The 11,619-nt window shown below is 37.0% G+C and overlaps 1 protein-coding gene across 4 annotated transcripts; it reads right to left on the reverse strand.

Moving 5' to 3' along the window:
- Positions 1–304: 304 nt before the first annotated feature.
- On the reverse strand, positions 305–11,574 carry msh4 (mutS homolog 4). Of its 4 annotated transcripts, none has more exons than XM_043262534.1 (21): positions 10,441–10,738; positions 9,152–9,313; positions 8,901–9,076; positions 8,128–8,238; positions 7,851–7,966; positions 7,492–7,665; positions 7,091–7,220; positions 6,965–7,007; positions 6,505–6,572; positions 6,289–6,363; positions 5,853–5,917; positions 5,518–5,687; positions 5,169–5,305; positions 4,957–5,060; positions 4,723–4,847; positions 3,501–3,701; positions 3,120–3,238; positions 2,499–2,627; positions 2,260–2,431; positions 2,096–2,184; positions 305–1,974 (listed from the first exon to the last, which is right to left on the reverse strand). In XM_043262534.1, exons 1-21 carry the CDS (start codon positions 10,676–10,678, stop codon positions 1,786–1,788), a joined length of 2,793 nt encoding a protein of 930 aa, XP_043118469.1. In that variant the 5' UTR covers positions 10,679–10,738; the 3' UTR covers positions 305–1,785. The 4 variants fall into 4 exon arrangements, with proteins under 4 accessions (XP_043118469.1, XP_043118466.1, XP_043118468.1 ...); XM_043262531.1 differs by having other exon boundaries at positions 308–1,974; positions 9,164–9,313; positions 10,441–11,574; XM_043262533.1 differs by having other exon boundaries at positions 308–1,974; positions 10,521–10,655.
- Between the last annotated feature and the right edge of the window lie 45 nt (positions 11,575–11,619).

Consider the following 11,619-nt stretch of genomic DNA (forward strand, 5'->3'; position numbering starts at 1 on the left):
ATAAATGTATTATTATTATTGTAAAAATAAGATATATTGTCTGAGAGATGTACAAATAAACAATTATCATATAATACATTTTAACCTGGTATATTAATCAATTAAAAATAAAGTAATTGGTCATATAAGTATTAATAAACACTATAAAGGTCATTATTTTAACTTCATAAACAATGTTTGCTTGACTTCATACCTTGAGTTTGTCTCTTCCGCTCAGCTGTGAGCGTTTCCAGATACTCTTTACATATGAGGTAAACAAAATGCATAGAAATATAAATACTTCTTCCCAATAATGTCTTAGTAAGAAGTTTATGATAAAAGGTACTTTATAATTATTATTGTGCTGCCAGTAGTAATAATTTGGTGCATACATAAATGCTAATTTTAACCTGATAAAAATAATAAGATAAAGCTAAATAGCTTCAGTCTATTGAATGTTCATATTGCACTATTAATAACAGTATAAAGGTCATTATTTTATTAACTCGATAAAAATCAGTACAGATTTCACAGGAAAAAAAGACAAATGCACTACAGCTTGAATGTGGAAATTTTTATAATTAAACTAAAAGGCCTTTTACCAGGAAAAAAAAGTATGAGCAATCATCCAGATGTAGTAGATTAGATTATTTTGGTCATTTAAAAGACTTAGAAATCCACCTATCAAAGAAGGCTTAAGTGCGGATATGAATCTACTCTAAAAATAAAAGGGTGAATCTGCCTGTTCAGGTCTCTCTGGCCTAGCGAGCTAGACTGACAGCTGCTAGTAATACTGATACTGACAGAACTCATTCAGTCTCTAGTAAAATATAACACGTGATTTGACCTTCATAGTACAAGATGGGTTGTGTTCTTGCCTCGTTTAGATCTTGAGTTTGTGCCTCTCCGTTTATCCGTGAGTCTTCCAGATAGTCTGTGCATTAGACGTGAAGTGCAACTGATGACTTTCTGCAGGCTACGTTGTTATGGCTGTAGATGCTGTATTAAGAGTCATAGAATCACTGACTCAGAAAACCTTAATGAAACATTCAGAGTCAGTTCTAAACAAATTATACATGATTGAATGAATCGTCTATAAACATGTATTGTACTTAAATTAATGAGTGTTCTCAAGCAGTTGGATGGGTGAAATGAATCAGTGACTCACTCTGAAAGATTACTCGTGTTGTTGTTCCAAATATCAGCCTGAGGTTTTAGAGCATCAGCACTCTTTCATATTTGTATGTTGTTTCTTATACAGTCCACAAATACAACAACTCAAAGACCCGGTTTCACACACAGGGCTTAAGCCATAGTTCAATTAGGACATTTAAGTAAATTTTACATTACTGGTGTGCATCTTGTGGCAAAACAAAAGCACTGATATATTTTAAGATCAATCAGTGCAAGTTTCCTTCAGTTGAAACAGATCAGACTTAGGTTTTAGTCTAGGACTAGGCTTAAACCTTGTCTGTGAAACTCAACGGCACTATTTCATATAGACCTCTTCATGCGCAGTTTAGCTGGCTGATTGTGAGACTGTGAAAAATTGCATTAAAAACACTGATACTTTATCATCCCATATGTTTATTTAGTATAGTTTCTAAAAAATGTATAACACATGAACCTTATAAAGTGTGGTTTTCACTAAATTAAACAATAAATGATAATAATTGACTTTTATAATAATAAAAAAAAACGGTGTATGGTCTACATTAGTAATCTCCCTGGCTTAGTTCAATAAGTGTATTTTGTCAGTTTTTCAGGTGAAATCCATCCCTTTATATTCCAACCCCATAGCGTTCCTTATTCCTCGTTCTCTACCGACTCTGTAGCACTTTGAAGTTCAGCCTCATACTGTCTCTTCAAGCCCTTCAGGTACTGGCGCAGGCTCCCTGGATCCAGCCGTGAGTTACGGGCCGTCTGCAGCAGTCTGGTGGCTAGACGATAGACTGCCCTCTGTTTGACCGTGTCAGGGTCACTGTAATGCTTGGCCTTTAGACAACACAGTGGAGATACAGGGTCAATAACCTCTTAAGCTGTCTGCATCCGATTTTTCTTCTGTGCCTCTACAATATATTATTAATGAGTCATAAACGTTCAAGAAGATACATGCCCACAGCTTTTGGCTGATTTTAGCCGCCACGGTTTTGGCTTCCTGAATAATTTCTGATGGGAAATTGGTCATCTCTGCTGCTCTTATACCTAACCAAACAGCTTCGCTTATTATACACTTCAAACAAATGTAGTTTAGAAGAACCTGGAGTCATTCTACCCCACCATAGTTGCGCTCCTCTGATTGGCCTCGGCTGAGCTGGTATGTGTAGACAACCCTGTCTCTGCCACCTTCGGTTCGGACGTGCTGAACCTGCATGTGCTGGTTCTCCACATTGGGGTAGAGAGTTTGCAGCTGGCAGAGCTCAAGAAAGTGCGTGGCAAAGAGTGTGAATGCCTGCGGCACAAAGTGTGTTTGTTTATTATCTCGTCATTGTATCATACATACACTATTAATACAGCACCTTAAGACTGATGAGGAATTCACAGACACTGTGGCAGATGCCAATGCCTTCCTCTGGACTGGTACCTCGTCCCAACTCATCAATAATGATGAGTGACTTGGCGCTTGCGTTGTGGATTATGTAAGAAACCTAGTAGTACAGTTAAGCATTTCAATCAATCTCTATATGAGGGCTGTTTGGAAAGTATCCAGCCATGTAAAATAAAATAAAATAAAAACATTTATTGAAGAATATACAGGATGGCTCAGTCCCATTCAAACGTGGTTTTAGTTTTTGGAATACCTGGGAAATCGCAGGGAAATGAATCTGGGCTTTAGGCAGGGCTGAGTCACCTGGGTGATTAATGTTTCCCTAAAAAACTACTCATGAGACGCGATACATCAGCAGGTACATTGTTGTGATGAAGTCGCCAGTTGTACATAGCTGAGGCCCTTTTTTTTGGCTTGCAGCTTTTATATCTTTCATATTACAAAGCTGGATGCTTTCCAGACAGCCCTTATATGTGCTATTTGTTGATACATACTGAGACCATGTGTACACAAAAACATGCATATGTAAATCCAAGTTTTTAGACTTGATAATCAAATATTGTTTTTTTCTTCCACGGTGTCTAAAACTGACCTCTTTCATCTCAACCATAAATGTGGAGGAGTTGGTCTCAAAGTCATCGTCTACTCCTATTCTGGTAAATATCTGATCTGCAATTCGAACAGAAGCGTACTCGACCGGGAGAAAGGACCCTGGGAGGAAAAAGACTTCCAAAATAAGGTTGTTTTGATGCCACAGGACTAGAGGACACAGCTGGTGCTAAACCATGAACAAAGAATATTAATGCAAGATCCTAGAACCAACCCCAAACTTGCTTGTCATTACCTACATCCACTGTATATAAGCATTTTTTATATATATATATATATATATATATATATATATATATATATATATATATATATATATATATATATATATATATATATATATATATAAAGCAACTCTGTGTACCTATCTGAGCCATTATCTGGCAGAGGGCCACCTGTTTAAGGTAGGTGGACTTGCCGCTCATGTTGGGGCCTGTTATGATCACAAAATTGCTTCCCTCAGAGATGTAGATGTCATTGGAGATTGGTTGTTGCCCAGAAATCCGCTCCAAAATTGGGTGGCGACACTGCTTTATTGCCAACGTATCAGTGAATTCAGGACGCACTGTAGGAAACAAATAATGTCTGTACTGTGAAATAATGAAAGTACTGTGTCGGGAAAACGGTCTAGCCTACACATCCTACGTCATGCACATCATCAAGAAGCTATAAGACAACTCTCCTGCGAATGCACGTACAGCCAGTGTCGTCAGTCAGTGATTTACATTATAATTTTACAAATATAAATATTTTTGATTTTGCAATCTACTTCGGAGGACATGTGACATCTTGGCTGATGTGTAACGACTTTCCCAGCCACTAGGAAACTACCAATTCATTGTATTGCCACTAATTAGGTCTTGATTGTTTTTACCTTCCTTTTTAAGCGTGCTTCTTTCTTCAGTTGTGTTCAGTGTTGAGCCCATTATGCATGCGCTACCCTCACCAAGAAACCCAAGTCAGCTGTTTTCTTTGTTTATAAAGCACAGCTTCTTTTTGTTGTACTTTTGAACTTGGAATCCTCAGTAAATTACTTTTGAAATTTGTCACCCACCATAGTTCAATTCCAGCCTCAGCAACCCATCACAATGGTGTAATTTTAATTTTTGGGTGAACTATTCCTTTAATATGGCTATCCTTTTGATATGGCTTAATACAAAGCAAATTATGTCTCATACTGAAATATCTAGTAGAAAACATATGAAAGATTTATGTTATTTTAAAAAATCCACATTGTGTTATATTTTTGCCATTATTTCGAAGACATAAAATAGTGGGCTTTTTTAGCTTTTAGTTGTCAAAAACAAGAAAAGAAATTAAGAAAAGAATGGGAGGGTGCTTGTGTACAACCAAAATTCCCACAAAAAAGGTCATGTCTTTGTTCTCTCCACTTCAGCCCTGCTGCCTTTGAGGTTTAAACCTATGCTCATATCCATCTTATCTGTGTTTTATTTTCTTTGTATTCCAAGTTGTGTTCAGAGAATAAATGCAACAGGTAATGCAAGTAGCTCACAGAGTACAACCATTTTACATCGTCGAAACAATGGCACCTCCCAATTTATGCTAATCTAGTTCTTAAACATTACCGTAATCTGAGACAGTGCAAGAGTGAGCCAAAGAGAGCAGCATGTCCAGCATTGACACAGCATCAGACAGTTTGTACAGGCAGTGGATGTGCTCACAGATGTCACTCAGTAACCTAGACACCACCCTGCAGAGTACAAAAATACAATCCATTCTTAAAATACTGCATTTTTTCCTCATTCTTACACTAATTATATTACAGAGATCCAACTTATTTTGATCCGCTATATACTCACACATAAGACATGTGAAAAATGTCTTTCAAAGCCTCCTCACAGTGGTCATTCATTTTCATGAGGTCTACAGTGGTGAACCCATAGTTGTTCTTCTGCCTGGTCACCTATAGTGTTACCAATACTTTAATAATAAAAAACATCTGGTTCACATGAACATGTATGATGTGTTTAATACATGTTACATTTTTTAAAAGGTAATTTCTTTAGCTTACTTTGATGAACTCCTCCGGCAACTTCCCCCCAGGTAAGACCCCACGCTCCAGCTTCATCTGAATAAAGAAGCCACGTGTGCTGCTGAAACTCGTCCGGAGGGGTAGGCTGTGCTTCTCCCCAAGCTGAGCCACCAATCCTGATCAGCAACAGCACAACACATCGATAATGCCGATGTTCACGACAAAACATATAAATAGGATGGAATGTGGAAAGGTCTGATTAGTAACTGATATAAGTGACAGTGGCATGTCATGTAAACAATGCCTATTTGAGATTAAGAAACGTTTTGTTAAATTATAAAATGCATTGAACATAAAAAGATCTCAGGAACAAAATGTAATAACTCGCCTGCTATGTCATCCACCACTTCTGTGTAGGCTCGCCGTGCAATATCTAAGAATTCGCTGACGTTGGGCCGCACAGCATAGCACTTCTGAGTGCGCATGGTCAGGCTGCCTTTCATGTAGCTGGTGTCGTCGTTAATCAGTGATTTGATCTGATCCAGAATGCTGTTGAACCTGAACCAGCACAAATGAAAAAACATTAAAGATGAAATAGTAGCTGCTGTTGGGCTTTATACTATATGCTGCTGTGGTTTACGCAGCACTTTATCTACTCCTATGAAAGGACAGGCTTTCACGTTAAACAAAAATGGCCAAATACAGTTCACTAAAATGTATTACCTGCTGTCATCAAGTGAGGTGTAATATGCTTTCAACAAGGCTGTTTTGGAATGTGACAACATTGCCTAATCAGGAAAAAGATACCTATTTAGCATAATTACATACGCGACTGAGTATTTTAATAGGCCTTTTCAACCAAGTCAGAAAAATACAGTCAGTATACGATCACGAAATAAAGGCAGATTTACATAATTACAGATATTATAGAAGACTTTTCTTACTCATACTTACCAACATGCTACGAGTGATTAAGAGTAAATAAGGTCAACTGATTTAGCGTTGAAACTACTGCTGTTATTCGGGGCTGAAAGCATTAAAATAAATTTTTTGGAAATCTGCTGAGCTTTCCAGACATATTCAATACAGGCGTGAATGACTTTGTGTCTCACAGTACTATTTGACAGTATTTATATATAAAGTGCACAGGCAACCTTACCGTCAATGATGGGACGAGTTCCAGAGTATGTTTCAGCTGAATTACTTGCATTATTTTTGCTTCAGCCACCGGTATCTACAAGATTAAACCATAAAAAGATGGTCTTTGCTATTAAGTGTAACTGCTAAACTAAATCTAACTATGGTGGCTTAGATGAAAATCTTGAGTTTAAAAGACAAAATACTTAAACATGTAATTAAACTGGCAAATGCATACCGTCTCTTGCTTTGGGACCTGAACAAGAGCAGAAAGCAGATCATCTATATCCAGAAAGTGTGCAATGGCTGTGAATTAAAGTAGACATCAATACAATTACACCATGGTGTGGTGGCAGCCAAACATTTAGGGATCCGGTTAATGTTAATATATTATTATTGTGTTTGCAAATCCATGTAGACGTGATCCAGGAAGGTAAGCGCTTTTAAAATCACCAACAAATGACTCAATAACAAGTAAGTCCTCTTTCCTACATTAACAGCAACAAGCTGTGCATATTTCTTCTTGCACCCATATTGACAGTGTACAGTATTCGCTGTAAAGTTTGGTAACCTGTTTTTGTTGTGAGTTTTGTTTCTTGTAATTGTATTCCACTCAGTATTCACAAATAATTGAAAACTGTTTAGGGTTTGGGTTTTGATCTGACTAATTTGGCTAATTACTCGATGTGTGTTTTTACCATTCGTCAGACCAAAGAAGAGCTCCTCATTTTGCAGCAGCTCCTGGAAATGGATCAAAGAGAAGATTATTTGATTAATGTCAACACAACAGAATGAAAAAAGGCAGACAGGTAACAGGCAACCACCTGTACGGTGTCCAGACGTGAGTTGATAGTGACCACATCCAGCAGTGGCTCAAGAATATTAGATCGTAACCGGCGTTCCCCACCAGCGGTCTTAGTGTAGTTCAAGACCCCAAACAGAGTGTTTTTACTTCTGCGTACAACAGCATATGCTCACTGACATTCAGACGCAAGCTAATTGTGAGTACAGTCATTATAATTTATGATTACAGCATATTACAATGGAGCAGCAGAAATCAACAGAAATCTGTATACAGTGCTGAGCTTGGGAGAGGGGATGTGTAGATCTGAAGATCATTGTGGATGACAGGTGTTTGAGTTCTCCGTGGAGCTTTCAGTTCAAATTCTTTAACGTAAATATGTGCGGGTCAACATATAACTGCTGAATAGCCGTGTGCTCTAACCTGTGATCTCTGTGGTTCACTACTAGCTCCAAGTTGCTGGCTGATATTGCATCAATCATGGCTGTCTGCTCACTGCCGGTAAAGATCATTTTCAGTGACTTAGGAGCATATATTGAGTTCTGAACAAACTCAAAGTATTTTAGCAGGGCAGATGCAGAAGCCAGGCAGTAGTATCTAGAGACAGAGAAGATGTTTCTTTTGATATTGTTTAATCAACTTTAATATACACATGCTACATAGAGTTATTACACATTATTGCATTTATAAAAACACATATCATCTAATTCAGACTCATCACATCCAAAATCCTGGAACTAAAACAAACGCCTGTACAAAAACCCCGGGAATCCATTACTTACTTGGTCTGCACCTCCATCAGGACAGTGCTGAACTCAGGGACGCAGAGCTGCTGTATGTACTCCAGACCCTTCTTCTCATTGAAGTACTTCCTCTGAACGGCAGTGAATGTGACCGACTGCACACACAGCAAAAGCAAATATTCTGTACTGGGCGAAAAAAAGAAGCTGTAGTTCAAAAGCGTGTGCACAAACTCTAACGGTTTTCATTCACAGCCTGCGAACTGTAAGTCGCCCAGCCCTGATAAGACAGGATAGGTGCAGTAAACATGTATGATACCGGGAAGGTTTCTGTGATGAGGGTGTAGAGTTTGGTTCCTTGTCCTCTCACACTAGCAGTGTCTGGCATCAGAATCTCCAGAGGCATCAGGTTATGAAGCTTGGTAATGACCTGTATTAAAATTAAGCATCATTCTCTACTTCATGATACTGTTTCTTCACATCGCAAGCATATTAAATAGCAATAACATGATTAATAAAAATGAAGCAATGGCTTTACATAAAGACTAATAAAAATGTATATTCTTGGTTACACTACATTTTAAAATCTTTTTTTCTGGCATGGCACACTGTGCAAAGGCCTATGTTCTGGAGAATTGAGAAGCATTTCAGTAAACTTTTGTATTTGGGTAATTTCTTTAATAAGTTTAATATCTAGACAGAACGTTTGCGCCTAAGAAATGTATGTAGATACAGCCACCATTTAGAGTTTTGGAGTTATGCTGTTTTTATTTACTTTTTTTGGGCTATTATCCAAAGCATCTAGACATTTTGCATTTACCCTGTAAACGTTATTAATTCAAATTAGCCACGCTGGGAGCTAATTCTATTAATGACAGTAACAATAGTAATATATGTATAATGATTACGTTTCTAAGGTTTAGTACAATAAAACATTTGCTTTGCTTTTAAAAAAAAAATTAAAAATTCAAATGATGACTGTATTAAACATTACTGTGGAAACGGGTGTTTGTTGTTGCAGTTTAAAACAGGTTCCGTCTTTCCCTTGATCCTACAATGGACAAGCAGTTTGGAGAAAGAATGGCTCTCTACCTTAGCGTATGTTCCGGTGTCTGCGAACTGTGAGAGCATCAGCTCTGGGCATCTCACATTGACACTGGCCATGCCGATCTCCCCACGAGCTAAACCACGTCCCTCCACCACAGCCACTATCACAGAGGACGCGTGAGACGCAGATGAAGACGCAGGAGCGGATGAAGATGCTGTCACTATGTTAAAAAAGGTTGTACTGTGAGTTGTCAGTTGTGGTTTAAGTTTTAATAAGGGCTACAGAGAGATTTTACTTGGCTGCATACTGTTGAGGTCTTTCTGAGGGGTCCGGCCGTGGAGTGAGAGCGCAGGCGTGGGCCTCACATGTGGAGTGCTGGAGCTCCAGGAGTGGACAGATGATCCCACAGAAGAGCTGATCCTGTCTGCTCTTCCGCTGATGTTTATCTGACGCTGAGCTGAGGAGAAAGCGCAGGACCAGTTAACTGATATGGGTTTTTCCGTTGATGCATCTAGTGTTTTCTTACATGATTCCGAGGGCATGTCTTCCATATGAAAATCGTGTGTATTTGTACAAAAATCGTACAGACTTTAAATGCATTAACCTGGTTTTGAGAGCAAATTTACTTTTCGGTCAATACGAATAAGTCTTACTCCGTTTGATTTGGTTACTGAAAAGGTAGGCCCTAACCAAATTAAAAAAAGAATAAAAATGATTTGCACTGACTGAAAAGTTATTTGCAAAGTTCAAGTTGAAGTCAAACCTCGTTTTAGTTATAATAGTTTCTCGGCCCACATTATTTTCACTGGTGTTTTGAGGAACCAAACAATATAAAGATAAAAAGAATAATAATTATAAATAATAATACAATGCAAAATAATTAAAGTATTATGTTATTATTGTTATTATTTTACGCCTAAGACAGCAAGACACTACTTCAGTAATATCACTTATGAATTACTGAAATTCCAAGCAAAATGATTTTTTTTTTATAGCAAACTTATAATTTTGCGTAAATTTCTTTATTTCCATGAGTTATAACCTCAAGTTTAATGTAAAAGTTTTTATGGTTCAGAAATGCATCTCATTACAAATCATTAGTTTTTTTATGTTATTATAAGAAGTGTAAAAATCTTTTTTTGGTTAATTTTGAAACTGACAGAACCGATTTGACTTTGACAGAGCACCACACTCTAGGTGATAAATGTTAAACACTGTATCTAGACAGCAGAATTGTGGAAACAGAGTTTGAAGGCACTGCAAAAATATTATATTTTTTGATATAATACAGTTTAATGTTAGCAAAAGAGATATTCACATATTGCTTAAATAACATTTCTCATATTATACAGTACACATTTTATATAACATTTTTATATAGGCTAGTGAATTAATATTCTCTCTACTTGGAAAAAAATATCTATTTGCTTATGAATGATCTATTTGCTTATTATTGATTATTGACTGATATTATTGATACAGCTGTTAAAAAACCAAATCATTGTCAGTTATCATGCTCTGTTGATTTTATGTACATTTTCCCTTCTACTTAATGTGTTTTATTGCTTTCAGTTTCTCTGTCACCTCTAATTGGTGTTGTGTCTGTGAACACAGCTGTCTGAGCACCAGTATCAGCGGCAGTGTTTGATCCCGGATCATCAGACCTGTGTGAAGTCAGGAGGCCAGAGGATGACGCAGGATCCTGCTGTCTACGGGTTACATGTCTGTAGTTAATCAGGTTATATGGGGTTAGAGTGCTGCTGCTCAGCCCAGCCTCAGAGCTGGAACCCGGGGTCACCTCTTCAGTACTGCTGCAAAACATCTGCCCGCCTTCACAGAGCTTCAGAAAATAGCAAGACAAAAGCTTTAATAAGAAATCTAAAATAAGTCAAATGTGCTAAAGCAGTGGCATATTATTAATGCTAAATATGTGTATCGTAAATATAAAATTCTAACAATAAAAAATGTGAGAATGTTGGTTTTTTACAACATACACTTTTCAACTTTTTGTTTCATTTCACAGATACATCTAACATATCTTAAAAGAATAAAATAAATATTATCAAGCATCCTGCAACAATAATAATCTATTCGATTTAGAGCTGAAATAATTCTTTTCCAGTCAATATTGGCTTTTGTGCCCTCTAGTGGCTATATGTAGATACTGTAGCACACAAACATTGACTAGGAGGACAAATTCGACACATTTACGTTAAAATATACTTAGTTTAACTTTAATAGCTTATTGTTATAAACGTGTCGAAGCACATATGCTGATTTAACCATACAAAAAAGTAACGTTCGCTCGCCGCTTGGCTCTCGTTACTGTAATTTGTACTTATTTTGGAACATTTATATTTGTGTTGTTCGTATATATGATTACACAACCATTCTTAACACATTTAAGCGTTTTATGTAGTGGGTGAAAAGAAAGTTTACTCACCTCAGGAGCGATCAAGTTCAAAATTCTCTGGCTTTTATTTTCGCGCCAATATCGCGCGGTGACGCTGTTAACTATATCGTCATTGTTTATTTTATTTATTTATTCATGATAAAAATGTTGCTTTAACATTGTGTTTTAAAATACAGTATACTAAATACAATAAGATACTACAAAATAAAATGTAAAAAATAAATAAAATGTATATATTGCATTGTTGTTATTTCACGTCCAAATGTAGACAGCAGAATTCACACAAAGCTGACTTGGTTGGATAGGCTATTTGTTGTCAAGAATGTACACAAAATATTAACAGTACATTG

The sequence above is a fragment of the Puntigrus tetrazona genome, chromosome 17 (genome assembly GCF_018831695.1).
Source record: "Puntigrus tetrazona isolate hp1 chromosome 17, ASM1883169v1, whole genome shotgun sequence".
In the NCBI taxonomy this organism is placed as follows: domain Eukaryota; kingdom Metazoa; phylum Chordata; class Actinopteri; order Cypriniformes; family Cyprinidae; genus Puntigrus; species Puntigrus tetrazona.